A 20,866-nucleotide genomic window follows, 5' to 3' on the forward strand; every position below is an offset into this window, starting at 1 on the left:
CCCCCGCCCCTCCTCGGCGCCCCCTCCCCGCCGCCCGCCCCACCTCCCGCGGCCGCCCCCCCTTCGCCGCCCCCTCCCTGCGCCCCCCGGCCGCCCTGCCCGCCTCGGCCCTGCCCCGCCCGCTCCCGGCGCCGAACAAAGCGCCTCGCGGCCGCTCCGCGCCCCCGGGGAAACCGCCGCGGCAGACGAGGGGAGGCGGCGGATCCCAGACACAATGAGACGAGCCGGGACTCACCCACAGCTCCGTGCCCCAGCTCATGGTGGCTCCGCGGGCGGCGGCCGGGATCGGGGTCGGTCGGAGGCGGCCGGAGAGAGTCCCGCCGGGCGGCGGCGGTGCCCCGGGTCAGCGGGGAGAAGCGAGAAGCGGCGGAGCGCGGACGGCGTCGCGGCGAGCTGCGGCCCCGCCCGGCTCAGGGAGGAGAGCCGCGGAGGAGACTGGGAGAGGGGCGGGCCCGGCCGAGGCGGCGGGGGACGGCGCGGGACGGGGCGAGGCGCCTCTCCCCAGGGCGCCCCGGAGGCCGGCGCGTCGCCCTGCTCCTCCCGGCCTCCGCCCGCCCGCGACGCCCCGCGGTCCCCAGAGCGCCCCTCGGCGGCGGAGAGGGGAGAGGGAGTGGGGGCCCGAGGCGCCTCCCGCCGCCGAAAAGGGGCGCGAGGGCGGCGGCTGTCCGTCGGCGCGGGGAGAGCGGCGGGAGGAGTGGGGAGCGCCTCGGGGGCAGCGCGAGCCCCGGCCTTTGTGCGTGCGGCGCTGAGTCACGGCGCGGGGCGGCGCCGCGCACCTGCGGCCCGTTGCGTCCTCGTCGATCGCGCGGTGAATGATAAAGCCGCGCAGTGCGCTGCTTTCCCCCTGAAGTCAGCCCCGCGTTTCTCATCCTCCACGGAGCGGGTCGATGATTCACGCGGTTGCACGACGGCACCTGGAAAAGAAGGGGCGATAAATCCTAGAATAAATTTTTTCCACCAAGATGGCTGTTAGAAAGAAGGTAAAGACTGACAGCCACCACAACTGCTCTCACAAAAAATCGTTTCTCATCATTCAGGGTGCTCTGAGGCAGTGCCCTCATCACCACACACCTGCGCACACTCAGCTGCACACACACATTAACCCGAAACACGTTGTGCCCATCTAAAAGCATCTCGCTGGCTGCACTGAAGGCTCTAGCAATGCAGCACTGCTGAACAGAGCTGATCGGTATGTGCATGTTGTCACACAGCGCTCAGGAAGAGCAAATCACTTTTAAGCACTGCATGCCTAGGCCAGTGCTGTGCTCCCTGTTCACACGCACCTGTATGAGAGTGTTAAAGAAAATGGGACAGGCATTACTACAGCAGCCTCTGTGCCACACGGAACGTAGGGCCACAGAATGGGGAGAGAATAAGGAGAGCTGGGCATGTGCAGTCCTGCAGGGAAATGGAGTGTGAGTGGTGCCTCCATCGCTCCTAGGGAGGAAACACATTTCTCCATCTAATTGGGACCCTATGTTAATACACTGAAAAAGTCTGTTTGCCCTGTGCTGCACAAGATAAAGGCTTTCATTATGACCTAATGCAGGTGTTTTTTTTTTTTTCCTCTCCATACTACAAGATTCCAGAAATTCAAATGCAAAAAGCATATGCTTTGTTAAAAGCGTATTTGAGAGGCTGTATGAGTATTTGCATTGAAAAACAACACTTCACAGCTGGTCCCTGATTTTTTGCTTGCTTTCAAGTTGCAGTTCCTCCTGACCAAGAGATACATGTGTACACCTGAGGTGTGCACACAGGTGTGCTTTCACATTCACTTCAGCTAGGAGCCAGTGTCCCAGGTGCAGCCCTGCCCAGAGAGATGCTTGCCTATACTGCACCCCTCTCTGGCTGTAAGGGAAGAGCAGAGCACCCGCTGCATCTCTGCAGGGTGCTGTCAGAAACGCTGTCGTCAGTCATCAAGGATTTGGATGTTGTTCCCATTATCACAAAGTAAAATTAGCAGTAGCCCTAGATATAACCAAACAAATGTTATCCTGCAGATCTTTTTTCCTCCTGGTTGCATTTCTGAAAACATGAGTATTCAGAAAAAAAAAGTCTGTAAAAGTCTCAAAAAGGACTCAAGAAAGGAAATACATGCAGGACATATTGAAGAAATAGCATGCAGCACAGGCTCCATGACAAACTGCACTGTTCTGATATCCTTGTACATCATTATAACTTTCTGGAACATGATAACAATGAAGTAAATTCCCTGCTGCATTTAGCTGGTTTTCCCCATCACTGAGTAATTACACAGGCTTTAACAGAAAACTGCCCAATTTTGGTTTAGGCCAAACCTACATCATTCTATTTATTACAACTGGTATATATTTCATTAATCCTGTTCACCTCTCAGCAGAAGCTAGTTGGGTTTACAAGTGTACCACAGGATATTATGTTGGCAGACTCACAACCAGCATGATTAACTTGGAGTGGCAGAGCTCTGTCTGGCACTCCCCACAGGCATGCATCCTAACAGAGTAGCAGTTCAACTTCCCATGGTCACAGAAAGCAGTGTGGCCAACAAATTATTTCCAAATACCTCCCTTCTCAGTGTGAGGTGCCACTAATCTTTTTCTCTGCCAACCAGAAGCATACCAAAATTGGATTTTCACTCCACAAAGAAATGTTGCAGAAGCTCATCATCTCTTTTTGCTTTGAAGCCAGAAGAATTTAGCTGCATCCCTTTATTTATACATGCATTTCCCTCCAGCATCAGCACTCCTAGTGCTCTAATTTCTAAAAATATTAACAACACCTCTATGTGATGAGCACACAATTATTATTTCACAGCTAAGAAAGTATCAGAGACAAAGGAACTCTGACACCTTTCCTTGCACTGTTGTCTCCACATGGTCCCCAACATGGTCAACAGCACCCAGCAGCTTCCAGCGCATCCATAGTTATACACTTGGCTAGGATCAGCTTTTTTTTTTTTTGATTTTTGATTTTTTAAATTTTGAAGCAGAAAAACAGCTGAATTTAGACCACACCACCTTTGCTTTAAGGCAGAAGTACGACTGCACATAGTAGCACAGCCTTGGCCAGAGCTTAGTGATCTTATTCTAAATATCCCCTTATCTCTGAATTTCTGTGGAAAGAACTGCATCCCCTCCTCTTACATCATTTCCAGACCATACTGAAATGGTCTTGTTTTTCAATAGCAGAAGTGTATCTTTTCTCCCCAGCCAACAAACTAAAGGCAGTGCCAGTAATCAGATAACAGGATAAAAGGGTACAACTTGCACCAGCTGTAAGCAGGAGAAAAATAAGAATTTCCATCTGCTTTTATTAAATCCTGCGTTCACTCTATTTGCCTGCCCTAAGCTAAGAGCACATCTTTCCAAGACATATGTAGCAAAGGGAAAATGGTGGCAATCAGCATAAACTGGCAATGCACCAACCACAAACATCCTCCGATTTTTTTCAGTGAAGAGAGACTCATGATAATTTGGCAGTTTCTTTTGATAACATACAACTGTAGCCCAAGGAAAAGGCTGGACAATTATTATAGGAACATCAGGGAATGTCTGTAAGTCATGATCTGAAAGTATTATTTTGAACTTGTTAATGTTTTAATTATTTCCCTGAATACTGTCACCACCATGGCTGTGCTCCCTTCAGATCTCCATCTAACACAAGTCTTCTCCATTCTCCCACCAACTCCATGTACATTTCCCTATTCTAAAAGAATATTAAGCTAACAAAGTGGAAGAGGAATTAGGTGAATAGGAATGGTCAGTTGTAATCAACAAGCTATTTCAGAAACACTACATTATCTGCAGGCATAAAGATTATTAGCCAAGATAATAACTTAAGACATGCATAGCAACTTCCACCTGCATTGGTCAGCCAGCTGCTTTCAAGCAGAGCCTAACAGATTGATGTCTGTAGTCAATACTGAAACACAGAGAGTCTGTCACGGTATAAATTCAAACTGCAGGAAAACGAGTGAAGGAATGAGCAGCTACAGATCAGCACCGCGTATCTTTAGGCTTGTTAAAATATTTAACATCTGACTGAATCGTGTTCAGAAAAAATGTATTTACAGTTGTGCAAAACCCGGCATAAAAGGTGATCAGAGTCAGTAGTTAGTCTCCTTACAGGAACTTTAAGGCACAGCTGCGCCGGTACCACGCCTCGCACCCGCAGCAGTACCAGACTCCCAGCTGAAACCATTCCCTGAGCCTGACAGCCACCTGCCGGCAACCAACGGAACGAGCAGGGGAACAACACCGACCCGTTTCTGCTGTAGCCCATCCGATCCCGTTTCGTTGAATCGGTATCAGCTGCATTAATTGGAAACTCAGAGGGGGCAGTGAGCCCTCGGCTGCCCTACCTTGCGCACCGCTGCAGGCCTCAGCTTCTCCCCTCCGCAGAACCTCTCTCAGCAGTCAGCAGCTCGCTGTCAAAGGATCCTTTCTTTGTTATATATGTTATTATAAGCCCGTGGTGGTACCTCCTTTTCTCATGAGAAAGTGGATGCCCAAGTTGCCTAACGAATTTGCATGAAAAAACTGGCAAAGTATCAGAATATGGAAGGAAACTCAGGGTAATCTGCATAACCAAGAGCATCCTCTTTTTTCCACTATTAATCATTTGTGAGAACAGGAATGTAAATAAACCAACACTGCCACTCATTTCCTTAATGACTTTTCTATTCTATGCAGCGATTGCCTCCCCAGATCTTTCTCTCACAATAATTAAAGAGAAAAAAAAAAAAAGAAAGAAAAACCCATTACAACTCTATTCATCATCCTTTCTTCCAAAGTGGGATTCTGACCAGAGCCTGTCTACCTAAATTTAAGTGATCCAAATAGACAAAACAAAAAATAAGTCATTTGTCACACACACAAAAATATTTTTCTTCCTACACATCACATTTTTTGAGCTACATTTAGCTAAATTTCAAGACCTCTGCTCTTTGGACTTGAGATGCAGATCAGATAGAAAAGTAGCAAACCGAGCCCTAGGTAAGAGTTGCTTTTCCTTCATCTTAAACACTACTCGTTTTCTCCCATACAAAAACTGGGAAAATAATTATAGACTCAATCTTAAAAAAAAAAAAAAAAAAAAAAGAAGAAGAAAGAAAAAAAATCAAGTTATTAAGTTAAGAACTAAGAACAGAACTTAATTACAGGTTCTGTCAGGCTTCAACACATTATCCACATAAATTTGGCTTTATAGTTTGCTAATTAGACCATATACACGGCCCCGAAACCCACACAGCTCAACCTCTGGAGCAGAGCCTGAGGCCAGTACAGCTCTTGCCAATTAGCCTGGCAAATGAGCTGCCTGAAGAAGCTCACAAATGAGTTCCCCACCTGGGGAGCTGGCAAGGAAGAGGCCACACAGAATCCTCCCAGTCATACCACAGCAACCTATAAGCCACATTCTCAACAAACCCAAGGGACTCCTGTGTTTTCCTTTTAAATTCAAAACCATCAAAATTGCAAGAGGTTTGCTACCTTAGCCATTGACTTACAGTATCGTTATTCCACAGTCAGCTTTGAAAACTCAAAAGTACTGGAAACAGTGACTCTTAGCTCTAATAATAACTATATATTTTAAAATATTAATATTTTAGAATATTACATAAAATATTATATAAAAATATAAAATTATATAAAATTATATAAAATTATATAAAATATATAAAAATATATGAAAGGCTTTAAGTCTCGTTTTCAAAATTTGTCTTTTTGATTCTCTAGCATCTAGAAATCACGCAAGCACCAAATCAAATGCAGAATTTCCTACTCATTTTACCTTGCTGTGTGTTGACCTACTTATACATAAAGCTCAACAGCTACTCAAAGACTTCAACAGCCAAGTCCTCAAAAAAGTTACCAAGTCAAAAATTTGAGAACTAACCTGACTCTCTTGGTTGGACTTTGTAAGTTACAAAATTGGAATTGGAAGCTACAAAAGTATATCTGAACACAGATGCATAAGAAAATATTTCAGCATTCAGAAGCTTTATTCTTAAAGAAAACTAACTAACTTAAAGAGATCTAAAATGTGCTCTCATAACACCAGTCAATACTGGAGATTTCATTTTAGGACAATGTCCAGTTCTCAATCCCCTTCTCATCTGATTAAAGAAAAACTCCTTAAAACAATGAAAAGTCTTTGTCCAGAGAGACCTGCTACCATAGCTCTTCCCTCATGACTGTTTGATTCGTGTCCTGGAACCTTTTCATCTATAAAGGGAGGAAACAGTAAACGTTTCTACCTGTGTACGTTCTTGATATATTCTGCCACATGCTGAGATGGACCATTTCTATTTGCACTCATGCTGTTCTGCACCTATTTGGGTACAGAAGTTCATCACTTCATCACTGAAATTCAGGTGATAAATGTTCATCATCTTCCTGAGAGAAAAGCTCAAGTGGTGATTTTGGTCTCAGAACATCAACACTCAAAGCAGATAACATACAATTTTTCAACGTTTTGAGAAAGATGAACTCGCCAACAGCAGATACAATTTAGCCCTATGTTATCACATCCTGCAGACAGATATGATTATGCACTTTTTTTCACATTTAATCCAAAATATATCCCTTGATTTTAACGATATTAGGTAACACTTCACAGTAATCAAAAGAAAAAAAGTGAGAAAGGCCGCTGGGGATGAGCCACTGCTATGGAACTTCCAGCAATGGAAAGTAACCCTTTGCAACAACAGCCTTAGAAAACTCAGGCAGCTGCAGATTTTGGCTCCCATGCAAGAAGGCCTGCACGATACAGGAGATGCTTGGGAAGAGCTCGGTCCCTGGCTGCCACAGCACTCAGCAGGAGAAAAATCTTCATGAAAAGGGCTAGATGAACTACTTTGGGGCATCTACCTCAGATTTCAGATCCTCAGAGCAATGGTGAGTGGGAAAGGCAGTACTAATTTCAGGGAAGAAAAATCAGGACTACCTAAACTAATTTCCTGTTTGTAAAGTCTTAGTGTCATAAAATCAAACTTTATTCTATCTGAAAAACAATGTAATAACCCTTCAAAAACTGCAAAAAAAAAAAATCCGTAAAACTAAAATGTTTCCCACAATTTCAAGTTTTACAACATTCCAACATAGTGTAAGTAAAAAATAGTTATTCGTAATTTAAGGGTAATGAGTTCAGCTGTGTACAACTCAGTCAGCAGCCCCAGACAGTTAAATTACTGTAAGTATAGAATACAGAACAGAATCAGAGAACACAGAAAACATGTGTAAGTATGTTCTTAAACATGTAAATATATTCTAAAGTAAGAATCAACTACTCCTGTGTCTTTATTTAAAAGATCTGAATTTTACTTGCATGAAAAATAATCTCTCATGCATGAAATCTTGCACTAGTTTGCTGTTTGCATGATAGTAGAAAAAACACCTTTTTCCCCTGCTCATATTCCTTCTTTCATCACACGAATTTTGGAACAATTTTGAAAATGATCTCCTTTACAGCAGGACAGGATGGTGAATACCACCAGATTGCTTATGTTACTGTCAGTATCCCATAAATTTAGTTCTCTTTCACAGACTACACTGCTTTCTCAGAAAACCTAAATTTGTACACAAAACAAAAGAACATGGAATTTTATTTCTAATTGAGCTGTGGGTTTTCACTCTGTAGGTGACAGAATGAAACCTGAACACAACATCAATCAAACTGAATCCTGCCCCATAACCAACAATCTGAAGTACTGTTCTATTGCAAATACTTTCATCTCCAACAATGACTTTCAGAACAAGCCTGTTTGTCTTTCCAATTTCTTACTCTCTCTAAATGAGTCACCATTCCTTGAGTTTGACATGATGATAACATCCTGTACCTCTGCATGGTGCAGCACCTTTTAGTTTTGTACCATGTGAAAGTCATACCTTCAAAGCACAGCACAGACTGTTCAGATACTGACATTATTTACCGGGCGGCAGGACATTGCCCAAACCTAATTAATACCCATATAATGCTTTGGAAATGTATAAAGTTTACAATAACTGACCAGTAACAGTACTGAACTAAAACCAAAACTGGATAGTGAAATAATTCCTACTGAAATGGGTATGGATATCATTGTAAGGTATACCACACATCAATATAGCTCCAAATGCATTAAGTTACTCTAGCTGCTGGCCAAGGAGGGGAGGGGATAAATCAAATGCAGATCTTGCACGGTGAGAGTTCTGCCTCTGAACCAAATGAAAACAGAGTTCATTGCCTTTGCTTTAAGTTCTTTCTTCTTTTCTCACAAAGAAATACATCTAACTTATTATAAAGATTAATCACATGTACATTCAACCTTAAAACTAAATGTATTCTTTTTCCGATTTAGTATGCTTCTTATAAATCGCAATCCCACACATACAAGGCATAGCAACTCTTACATTTCTTTTCTTTACTTTAAGCGGGAAAAGTGTCAACTCTTACCTGAACATTTGCTTCAGGCTGTGGGACAGAAGTCTTCATTCTGGATTCCTGTAGTTGACATTACAATAAAGCACTGCCATGAGTCAAAAACAAACTTCCCCTTCCCCAACAAACAAAACATCATGTGAAATGCATTTCTTCTTCATATTATTCAAATTTATACCAGGACTATCCATACAGCAAAACCCACTTATTGGATAAATGACTGATAAATGTAGAGGATTTGGCCTATAAATACAGGAGAATCCTTGCTCTGTTGGATGCACAAATGATTGATGCACGGGAATTGCTGCACCTGGTTAGATTCGTTGTCTCATCATTTTGCTGCAAAATCTTAGTTGCATTCTAGCACAGCTGCACAGAACAGAATCACCTCCAAGTCAAGCATTCAAAGGATCTATTCCTTTCCATAAGTTTATCACCCTAGCATACTTGTTACCTCATTTACACATCCACAATGTAATGCAGACATACAGCTTCATTAAAAGAACAAAATAAAGCCTTTGCAAGGTCAGTTAGTGAAAGCACTCTGAAACAGACTGTCAGAATAATTATGGAAAACCCACTGATGATCTAACAAACTCAACATTTAAGGAAGACACACCACTACATGTTTCTTCTGAGACACAGCAACCACACAGTTTACTAATCCAATTTACACTATAAATATCTGCAGTATCAAAACTCAGCAGTAACGTAAATTCACAAATCTCATCTTCACTGAAAAGCAAGCACATGGAAGCACAAGAGCAAAGTAATACAAAATTCCTAAATTTACTGAATGACCAGGGAAGATTCTCCCATCTGCCACCACTAATTGACTTTTTATCCCTGAGCTGAAACGCCTGAATAATTGAAGCGGTCTCAAAATTTAAGCAAGACTGTCTATGTAAAATCAGTTCAACAGAAAACTAGCATACATTCTTATTCCCCCAGACCTGTGGTCTTCCCTTTGAAATACTTTCAGTTTTAACAGGACGCTACCTGATCTACAGGACTTGGGGCCAACTTCCCAAGTGATGAAGGTTAGCTTATAAAAATGCATATATACAAAATGCAATTCCCAAGAGAGCAAAACAAGCCCAGAAATATTCTCTGCAAGCACATAACCCCAGTGAACAGCAATGCCATCCAGCAGCACTCAGGCTGAAAAGTCTCTGGTCACAAAAAGTTTTCAGTGGGTCAAATAACAGGAGAGCTTAATTAGTCTTAAAATTCTTCTTTATAAATGCAATGAAGAAGGCAGACTATTCATTAAATATAAAAGCAATTTTATAAAAACACATCAGAATTTTATTGCTTGAAGAATACAGCATATGAAAAAAGCACAAGAATGTCCAAAAGAAAGGTCACAAGGATCCAAACATATTACACCACACATACCAGATGCAGTAAAATGTTAACCTGAATTCTGCATCAGAAAATAAAGGGGTGAAAATATTCCTAATATTATTTAAAAGAAAAAGACTCATTTAAAATAGAAAGGTGTGAAGGTGTTACAGTACAAATTAGAAAAGCCAACACTGCACATTAACATTGTATCACTAGACTAGATTTTCTACCTTTGGTACTTAAACCTTCACAGAAAACCACTTCCTTAATCAAACCTTGCCTAACACTTATCATATAGTAGCTGTGAAAGGTTTTTCGTTCATTTTAACTTAAATATTGAGATACGTTTCTGAGTTTTCACTGCATGAATGCATTTAAGGAAGTGTTCACATTTACTCTATATGAAACTTAATGCATCTCACACTTAAAAGTCACTAAGGGACTCAGACCTGAATATATGCCAATTCTACCTTGTTCGGACCATTATGTAAAAATGGACATGATGTTTTCCATTTATATCCTTACACAAACAAACTTGCTGCCCTCCTCAGGATCTGTGACTAGAGCAACCTGCTGAGGTCTTAGGTTAAAATAAACAAACTGCATTATTACAGAGCTATGAGATCATCTACAGCAGTATGCAAGTGGCTTTTCTAGTCTGCTCAGATTAGAGTACCAGAAGATATGCCAGTATTACTTCAAGTAACACATTAAAACCCAGTAATGGACACTACTGTGCTTTATTTCAACACAAAGAACAGCTGCTTATCCATTAATCAACAGAATTTTCAAATCAACTATCAAAAGGACTGCTACAGTTCTGTTCCATGTCTTACCCATCACTTTTGGGGAATACTTTGTCAAAAACCTGGACTTACCTACAAACCAATTTGAGTGATGAAAATGTTATCTTTCAAAGTATTTTAGTAATCCAGCAGCAACCTAGTGTGGAAAACATTAGCATTACGCTGACAACGATGACTTATCAAGGTTAAATAAAATCCCTCTTTTATTGTAAGCATGCTCTTAGCTTCAGCTTTTGCCTTCATAGGCTTGAATCATTCCCAGTTACATCAGTGGAACCAGAACAATTCTGTTTCATCGAGTTCCAGTTTTATATTTCAACAATATGAACATATCTGGACTACGCAATAACATCAACAGTTAACATTAAATTGGAGCAAAACAATAAGAAGAGTTAGTTTCCCAAAACGGGCAGTCTGCGAAGTAAAACACTCAGTCGGGACTGACTGTCAAAGGATGCAGTAATAAAACCATGGGTTTATTTTTTTCCATCCCATACCAAAAAGGATTCAATTTGTACAACTCCTATTAAACATACATTTTCACCAAGCTAGGAAAGATACTGTTTTCAAATTGTAACAAGTGTGGTATTTGAGCATTTATAATATTTATTGCCATATATATCCGCATTTTAAAAAGAACAAAGAATTCAAGACTGTACTATGCTGAACTTGACTTTTTCCCCATTAATGGTTTACCTCTACTGTACCACTCCCCCCCAAAACAATTAAAAATTCTAAGTAAGATTTCATAGTTTAGTTAAAAGGGAAGAAATGCAAATGTGGATTTAGAGCTTTTTGTATAAATCTCACTATATTTTATAAACTTGTTGTTTATTGTAACACTGTTTATTGATCAAATAAGTGACGCACTGCTATCTAAAATTTCCATATACACCATTAAAAATCCAAAGTCGATATGATACTGAACCTTAAATCTTCAAGAGTTCAAAAAAAGACAGTTTATACATGTACAGCACACAACAGCAGACACCCCTAGAATACCAACTGCCAGTCCATGATGCATACAAACTTACAGGTAAGCATTCATTTCACTGTTTTCATTGTGCAGGAAAAATATTTCTTAGTGAAGACAGAAACCCAGCTGGTGAATTTCAGATATCATCTTCATCATCTTCATCCTGAGAAGATCCTGCCTGATTGGATGCACTGGCTGAGGCAGCAGCAAGCTGCGCCTGTTGAGCTGCTTGTTGCATCTGCAGCCACTCTTGCTGTGCCAGTTCTGCTTGCTGTTGTCTAGCCTAAAGACATGAATTTAATTGTTAAGGTCATACTATATAACTTGTGAAGAATCTCTAGCACACTTAGGCTAAAAAAGCAGTTTTATCTGCACCTGCAGATTCCTTTTATATAATTTTGTATTAAATGTGCACACAAAAACATATCTAGAAATACCTTCATTATTCCTACTAGCTCTATTTGCTCTTCCTCTGAACATTTAGAGGATTTATGCTTTCCAGAACAAGTACATTAGTCCACACCTCTTTAGTTTCATTGTAAGGATTGTGCTGAACCTCTTACTAATGGAAAAATTAAGACAAGACAGAGCGAGAAAAAAATACAGGGTTCAGTTTTAAGGCCTGTTAGCATTCAACCACCATTCAGAGATGAGAACAGTCCCACTCTGCTGATTACAAACAGAAAGTTTGCAATCACAAAGTAATCCAGTTGCATCCCTGCCCCACAGCACATAGTATTACAAAAACAAAAAACAAAACAACAAAAATAATCATGGAAATGAAGAACGCCATTATCTTACTTTGCTAAGCCATCTTTGGAAAACAGAGCAATCTAAGCTCTTCTTAAATAAGGATGGGCAGGTTGAAACGTCTTTGTTCCAGAAGAGTACATTATCTGTACTTCATGGTACAAGATGTTCTAACCAAGTCCTTCAAAGTAGTTCACACGGTACCTTCCCATTTTCCCATTTAGAGCATTTTCTCTTGTTTTTCAGCAACTATTTTTGATTTCAACGCTGTGTTAAAGTTTCAATTTCTGTTTTGAATGAACATTAGAAGAAAGTAAATTAAAAGCCTTCAGTATTCTTTACTCGCTCACCAAATTTTCCTTTCTTTTTCCAAAGCACCAACAAATCAGCTTTTCAGACTTTATGACACCAAAAGATGGTGCTTCAGAAAACAGTGATCAAAACCAGTTTACCTATTTAGTATACACGAAAAAAAGAAACCTTCCTATGCTGTATGAAGTGTAGCACTTTCTCAGCCTGTTCAGCACCTCCCAGTGAGGGTTTTTCAGTATTTTTAAGTGGTAGCCAAGTTAAAAAGGTTGGAAAAGAAGACATTGTAAATTTGCAGCATCTGCACACATAGCAAAGGCATAAATATTGATCACATACAAACTAACAATAGCCCTCCCCACTAACCTTGCTACAATTAAGCTGACTGTACACTTACTGAAGTAATACACAGGAGCACACCAGCAATCAGAGGCCTGGCACTTCTCACTGGATGGATCATTTTGTCACTGTCTATCATTTACATCATTTACATAGAAAAATTCAAATTTCTTCTCTGAAAGAGTGGTCAGACACAGGAATGGGCTGCTCAGGGAGGTGGAGACAACATTGTTGAATGCGCTCATGAAACATTTAGATGTGGAACTAAGGGACATGGTTTACTGGGGGAAATTGGCAGTAGGTGGATGGTTGGATTGGATGGTCTTGGAGGGCTTTTCAAACCTTGGTGATTCTATGATTCCATGATCATTTTAAGTCTTTTCAAAAGCTGCAGCGATGAAAAATTCCACTGAGTTGTATTGACTAAGAAGCCGTATCAGCTCGTGGGGTAAAGTGAACTCATTTATTGAGCAACCCATTTACACAGGAACTTTAGAAGCAACCTTTAGTAAGGAAGCCTTAAAAAAACCCCTTCTGTTGATGACCTCATCTTACAGATACTTTTAGACATGCGTGAACATCAGCAGGAACAATTAGACTGACTTCAAATATTCACTATCATCCTAGTACAGACTTAAGTATAAATCAATTATGCTAAATTTAAGTAAATTAAGTATAATTTAATATAATATTAAGTAATATTTGCCATGTTATAACATAATACTTTTAAAAATCATATTAAAAAAAAAAAAATCAAGACAATTTTGTTAAACCAGCATGTATTGCCTTTAATTTAGGCACAGTACTATAGAATTTAAAATAACACAAACATATTTCACATGGTCAATCCTGTATATAAAGTGTGGCCTACATAAAGTAGCAATGGCTTTAGCATTCTTGTTTTATGTTACTTAGCAGGTTGTACCCCTTCAACTATCTTTGTTGTTCTATATATCTATCATTTTTTTGTAGACTATATGAAGTTTTTAAACAATAGTTAAAAAAAAAAAAACAAACACAAAAGCCATGAATCGAGCTAACTATTATATATAAATTAAACCTTGAATCAGAAGCAGCCACATTGGTCTTTCCAATAATAGTACAATCAAAAAAAGTCCTCCCTAGTTCAATGCATGCTGACAAGAGCCTTATGCATGCTAAGCTTTAGTTGGCAAAAAAATTAATCATGCAAATACGATTAACATAGTTGGCACCTTATAACACAAAACCAACAGTTATGAGGTGTTTCAGCAAGATAAAAGTACAGTTAAGTGGTGGGAAAGGAGGTCATAGTAATCAGGCACAGTAACAACTGAATAAGCATTTTCAGAGGAAATAAAATTATGTAAATAGAGAAAACAAGACTCAGACTGGGTAAGAGAAAACAGAAAGCAAAGATTATTTTCACACCATTTAGTTTAGAGAAAGACTGTCTTGTCATACTGAGAACAAGACAGAAAGACAGCGTAGAAGGATAAATAAAATTAGCTTTTAGTTGTTTAAACTTGGAAATATTTACTATCAGGTAAAACTGGGATGAAGGAGTATTTGCAGGCAAATTCTCTCCCTGTGCTTCAACTGCCTCCTTAAAAATTTATGCATGAATTAACTCAAATAGAATCTTGCCATGAGTAAATAAAGATGAGAAAGGACAAATTAGAATTTTTTAACAATTAATTGTTTCTTTCAAAGCCTCAGTGATTTGTGCACTGATGGTCACAAACAGAAGAGATATTCATGTTTTAAATGCAATTTTTAAAAATGGTAATTCCTAGAACAGCACCTCCATTTTTTATTTCCTCAGCTAAGTAGTTCTTAATGTATTACTGCAATACAATGGAAGTACCTGTCTCAGTAGCAGGGGAGGAAAAAAATCCTTTCTAAATCTAGAGCATAAAATTTGTATGTGTCAAATTGCAGGAATAACCACAAACAGTATCTTCCTTATTGACCTGACTTTCTGTAATACAAACAGGACAAGAAGATCAATAGCACCTTGGATGCTATAGCAGTCAACAAGGAAAGGAATACTTCTAGGTGTGTGTACACATTTTCGCAGCAGTAGATCCACCGCATTAATTATTACAACCTCATCTGTGTAAGTGCTGCGTTGCTTCACTTACTTTTGCAAATAATTCCTGTTGCTGCCTTAGAAGCTCTTCTTCCGGAATGCCGAGGTTTTCCAAGCGTGAACTGGCCTTTCTTCTCTTTAGTGCTACGGTTTTGCATTCTTGTAAGACTTCTTTTACTTCACTGATATAGGAGCCAAAGCCCAAACTTTCTAGTGCTAGAAAAAAGAAAATATTTGTCTTTTAGAAAGTTTCTGATATCAGATACCTACATACATTTACCCTAAACATACATTTCTGAAAAAATAGAAGGCATTTGATCATTTTTCTGTCACTTGTGATGAAAAGCTGTGTTCATGAGAACATCTGACAGCTACTCTCCCTGCCTCTTCTTCTACGCCCTCTAAAGAGGGCATGCTAGAAATATAAAGTTTACTGAAGTGCAAGAAGTCCTGGCTTGCAAAGCACTCAGACTCCCAGATTCATTTTACTAGAGAGGCATTACACTTAGAAGGCCTCCATCTTCATGTCCTGCATATCAGATTAATACATAAACTACAGAACCAAGATGCCCTATCTGAACGGTGATCCATTAATCTCTCAGTGATTCTGTCTTTCATTTTTGTTGCAAGTCTTCAGAAAAAGTTAAATCATCTACCTATAACAGAGAAAACTTTCATTAAGATAGAAATAAGGACAACAATAACCACAGAAATATGCTTTAGCTTTGTATCTGAATACCTGAATTCATTTTCCAGATGCTAACAAGCTAGAGATGTATATTCTACATAAACAGTTACATACAACTCCTTATTGTTTTGGAATGGAAATCCTCGTATTTATTGCTACATGAAAATGCATTCAGGAGCTAAAACACAGCATTTCAACCTGCCCAAGGAGATGCGAAGAATAGCTGTATTCTGCAACAGTTTTTAAAGGTTAAGAAAGGTTAAAAGCAAAACAGGCAGGACATATGATAAAAGGCATATTTTGACATGCCACTTGCTACCATATGCCTCCACACACACATACACACACACCCCAAAGCAGAACCTAAAACAGAACAGGCTAGCAATATTACACAGACACCAACTACTTAGAAACAAGCCCCAGTTTCACTCAACACCTGGTTCATTTCCAACAGTTACACAAGTCTGAGTTTTCCTTATAGAATTATACTTGTTTTAATATTTATCTTACTTTATTGCAACCTTACATAATAAACTTTCCAAGAAATCACACTCAAATAAACTACATAACAGTAAATATGAACAACATTATAAACAAACTCCGATTTACAGTAGGTCAGACTACTTTTTAACATGTTTCTAAGTGCTCTTTTCCTACCCGTAACTGAGGGCACGCCATCACAGTAACACAGAGCCACTCTGTAAACTTGTGGCTTCCAACACATACAAGGAGACAATCAACGCGCTGCCTTCAACCTAGCAGCACACTGCAGCAGGACTGCCATGCTTTTAAGAGATTTGGCAAACATTTTGCAAATGACTTAACATAATACCTATTTCTTAAGAAAAATGAAGTTAAGAGACGAACCAATTTAGAGATAATTAAATTACTCCAGACAGCATGCCAGTTCAACCTCAGCCCACGCAGACACTGGAACCATTTCAAATTAGTCCACAGTTTCTATGAGAATCACCAAAAGCCTTCTCTAACCTGTTTAATACAATCTCAGCAGAGAGGAGGCAAACGCATCTGATGGTGCAGAACTGGTTCTCTAAGCAGCCTATTAATATTAAGGAACTCATTTAATTTTAAAATGTAAACAGTAAATTCATTCAACTATTTCAAACTCAAAGCTTTTCCTTTTTAGCATTAAGAGCTCTACAAGTCGAACTTCACTAAGATGAACTATCACAGTGAATACACAGATGTTCACCAAAAGAATACTGATACATCAGGCTTGGCAATCTGCTGCACTGGAGTATGAGCAGCAACCCAAATCAATGGCAAGTTGTACTTGCAACTTAAGAGAATGGAAATTAATGGAAAGAACTTATAGTTACATGCTGAATATAACACAAGGAACAGTTGCAAAAGAAAAGTGTGATGTAACTATGACAGATTCACAAAACAGCTCAATACAAATACACCAATAACATTACACCTGCTGCAAAGAAATACTACTGGCAGTGAACTTCAGAATTTCACTCTCTTGAAACACACTGTGGCTTCACAGAGCACATGCATGGAAGGAATAAAGCCTCTACCTCTTTCCAAAGAGATATATAGATATATATATATAGATAGATAGATATATAGATATATAGATATACTGAGTACTATATAGTATAGTAGTATCTATACTATATATATATAGTATCTAGTATATAGATATTTGAGTACTGAGCATGGTACTCAAATGCTGAATAAATGTCTACTTGAGCAGAACTACCCATTCACCAAAATCCAGAATCTTTCTATTTCTAGAGTGTTAAGTCTACACATTTATTCAGGCTGCTGAAGATTTGATATATTACAGATGTTAGAAGAATCCTACATAATTTCAAAAGCTGGATCCCAAAACACAGTGCTTTTAAAAGGTAAGGAGAAGGAAACTTTTACAGATGTCAAATCACACCTGTCCTTTTTCTTCAGCTTTCTCCCATTCTTAAAGACTGCATGAAGGCAAAGATGCCTGATTAATCCATTAGCATAACCACTTGTAGTTCCAAATCTGTTTTTAATACAATCAGGTCACTCATATCTGAGATGTTTATCTTCATAGCCCTTCCAAAATAAAGTAACTTCCACAGTGAAAACTCAAGTTTTTCACATTAAAGCATTAACTAAACAGTGTCAACATCCCAACAGCCCATGAAGAGAGGCTACATGTCATCAATTCTCACATCTCAGCTTCACATAGACAAAGTAATCCAAGCAATCAGCTTGAAAAAAATGGTGATTTCCAATGTCAGCACATTCAGAATCCAATAGAAGGCCAGCTTCTCAAAAAGCCCACCTCACCACAACTTACAGATCCACCAAGTGAGCCTATTTTCTGTTTCCACAGCTGGTCCCAGTGTCTCTAACTGCTGCAAAAGCTCTCCATCTCCACTCAGACCATGACAGCCCTGACATCTTTTGGCACTCTCCAGGAAGCAGATGCACATTTTATTATTAGTGGTGAGTGCTTGGCTCAGCCCAAGTAAGTCTATCACACCAGATCTCCCTCAGGATGCAGGAAGCCTCTGCTTTTCTTTCCCTGTGCTGTCCATAGGCACTGTGCCAGTCAAGTGTTTGTGTTACCACACAAAAGAACACTGCAAGGACTTCACTCATCTGAAACAACCCAGCAGCGAGGGAAAGCATTCCAGCCCAGTATGTGGCCATGCAGCCATTTTTCCCTAGCGCAATGGTGTGTCCTCTGTATCGCTGCTCCAGACACGGAACTACAACAACGAAGCTGCAGTTTCAGATTAGTTCTGACACAGCCCAGTGGCAGGATGTCACCAGCTGGAAGGGCGCCTCTCCCCCCTCTTTTCCCCTAGCCCCTGCTTCTAACCTAGCAACCTCTTGTTCGCAGGAACAATCATATCATCAACCTCATGTGACAGTGAACTATCTTCCCTAATGGCCAAGTTTTCACAAAGCCAGTGTCAGAGAAGAGACAGCTACATCCAGCTCTAGAGAGGGTGCAAAAGGATTCCTGTGGGCAGCAGCCTGTTTAGCTGTGATGTGATCTCCACACAATTTCTAAGGGAGTTGACTGAAGCCATTGAAAGGACTGGGTTAACCTCTTGATCACAACAAACATATATTTCAACTACTGAATTTGTTAGCATTGAGGTCATGAAGCTATATTAAGGTAAGTTAAAGCAGCAAATATCTACAGTGTCAGAAGGCCAATGGAAATGTCAATATGCTATGCCTCTGTACACGTCTCTGCTGCCTGCAAAACGAACAGCCTAGACCATCACCCTTGAAATGAGTACCATCTGCTAACTGACCACATCTGGGGGAAGCACAAGCACATTCCTGCAGGCAAGGAGAGCAGTAAATCCAGGAACAATCCCTTCCACCTCCAAAAACATCAGAAAAAGCATCTCTCTCCAGAGTGTTCATCAGCAATATTTGACTAAAATGGCCAGACCTAATACAAAAGCAGTTTTCAAAGACAATGACACAGAGCTCAGCAAAATACTTGTGTGTATAACATTAGCAGATGGTCTCCAACCATGTACACGCACATTGCTTTTGATTTGTTACCAAATTGCTGTTTGTAATCCTGTCAAGTAATTGAAACTCTTCTGGTGAGCAAGCTGGGACCAGCAAAAGAAAAAACATTTTGACTGTTTATCAACAGAAAGTCTTATGATTTTGTTTCTTAAAACAATTTGACACCACTACAATGTTGGAAATACCTCTATGGCAAATACTACTGCCAAGAGCTCTACCAAACAACAGAATGAAACACTCTAGGGATCAATGTTATCAATTTGTTTGCAGCAGTCACTAGTATCAACAACCATTACTTCAGCAGCAAAGTGAATGGTTCCTGACAAAAGATGCTTGCTGCAGACTTACACACGAGGCAAGGAACCTCCCTACTCATGGCAGAACATAAAGAAAAGCAAATGAGATGTATTGAGAAAACTTTCAGTCAACAAGGCAAAGTAGAAGGCAACAGCTGAGCACAACACAAAGGAATATGTCATTATTACGTGTTTCCCACAACAGACAGGAATAGCTGATTTAAAACGATCAGAATTCCAGGCAAAGTATCTCACTTTTTATAGAGTCCATGCAAGGAGATTAAGACCCACATGCCCAATCACGGGCCTTTTGCCTGTCTCCTGAGCACTCAATAAGCTCAGGACCTTGAAACACACTGTAATAGAAAGCTGCACTGCCATTGCAAAGAGCAGCCCTCGTATCACAAGCCTGAAAAAGACTGCTGGACTCAGAGACCTCTCTCCAGGCATCACACCTCTCTGAACGAAGAGACAAGAGCTGGTGCCCAGCACACAGCCATCTTTCAAACCAAAGACAGCGTTCCCTCGCAAGGCACCGACTGGCCGGACCACACGTTGCATCTCTAAGGCCCTTAATGCTCCCCTGTTGACTCTCACACCTGAGTAGAACAGGCGCGGCCCACGGCACGGTGCTGCCGGAAGCTCACCTTGTATGACATGCTCCGGGGATATGGTCTTCTTCTCCGACTTGTTGCAGATCTCATTGGCCTCAGAGGAGATGAGGTGGATAAACTCCGTGCAGCAGTTGACCACCAGTTCCCGGGCATCGTTTGCCACGCGGACGTTGGGGAGCGTCTCCTTGATCATCTTGTTGATGGCAGCCCTGGGGATGGTGAGGTCGTCGTCGTTACCCGACGATGAGGCCATCCTCGCCGCCACCGGCCCCCGAGGGCCGCCCCACCCCGCTCCCGCGCTCTCGAGCTTGTGGGAACCGGCAAGGTTAAGCGGGAGGCGACGCGGCCGGGGTCGGCGCCAGGCGAGGGGCACGAAGAGCAACGGGCAAGCAGCTGCCGGCGAGGCGCCGGGACGCGGGGCCGGGAAGCGCCGCTCGGGCTCAGGGCTCCCTTGGCCGCGGCGCCTGCCACTGCCGCCACCGCCACATCCTCCGGGGCGCCGGCGCCGCCGCCTTATGAGCGGTCTGAGAGAAGGCGAGCCCTGGAGCACCGGCGCGGCACGACTCCTTCCTCCCGGGCGGCGGCACCAGTAAAGGCTGCCGCGAGACGGAAACGGACCCTCTACGGGCTCGACCTGCGCGGAGCGCCGCTTCCGCCGGAAGTCGGAACGCGCTTCCGCCGCCCGGCTCCTCCCCCTCATCCAGCGAGCACCGGAAGTGCTGGGGGCGCGAGGCCGTGCCACGTGCGCGCGGCGAGG

General features: G+C 41.3%; 2 protein-coding genes across 2 annotated transcripts in view; both read right to left on the reverse strand.

The window, feature by feature from the left end:
* FNBP1L (formin binding protein 1 like) overlaps positions 1 to 333 on the reverse strand; it is a 52,673-nt gene extending 52,340 nt beyond the window's left edge. The window contains exon 1 of the mRNA XM_042873295.1: positions 236 to 333. Within this exon, the coding sequence (XP_042729229.1) occupies positions 236 to 259 (24 nt within the window). The 5' untranslated portion in view covers positions 260 to 333. The remainder of the gene's footprint in view (positions 1 to 235) is intronic.
* Positions 334 to 9,669: 9,336 nt separating this feature from the next.
* Positions 9,670 to 20,462, reverse strand: DR1 (down-regulator of transcription 1). The gene is made up of 3 exons (XM_042874178.1): positions 20,143 to 20,462; positions 15,051 to 15,214; positions 9,670 to 11,812 (listed from the first exon to the last, which is right to left on the reverse strand). The coding sequence occupies exons 1-3, from the start codon at positions 20,360 to 20,362 to the stop codon at positions 11,666 to 11,668; spliced, it is 531 nt and encodes a 176-aa protein (XP_042730112.1). The 5' UTR covers positions 20,363 to 20,462; the 3' UTR covers positions 9,670 to 11,665.
* Between the last annotated feature and the right edge of the window lie 404 nt (positions 20,463 to 20,866).

Source organism: Lagopus leucura, unplaced genomic scaffold (genome assembly GCF_019238085.1).
Source record: "Lagopus leucura isolate 7727_CA_CO unplaced genomic scaffold, USGS_WTPT01 Super-Scaffold_100009, whole genome shotgun sequence".
In the NCBI taxonomy this organism is placed as follows: Eukaryota; Metazoa; Chordata; class Aves; order Galliformes; family Phasianidae; genus Lagopus; species Lagopus leucura.

Excerpts from the sequence above, each read along its gene's own strand:
- DR1 (XM_042874178.1), bottom strand. The coding sequence starts at position 20,362 with ATGGCCTCATCGTCGGGTAACGACGACGACCTCACCATCCCCAGGGCT. Across the intron at positions 15,215-20,142 it reads CCCGGAGCATGTCATACAAG|CACTAGAAAGTTTGGGCTTT; the intron begins GTGAGCTTCCGG and ends TCTTTTTTCTAG. Across the intron at positions 11,813-15,050 it reads AACAGGAATTATTTGCAAAA|GCTAGACAACAGCAAGCAGA; the intron begins GTAAGTGAAGCA and ends TCATGTCTTTAG.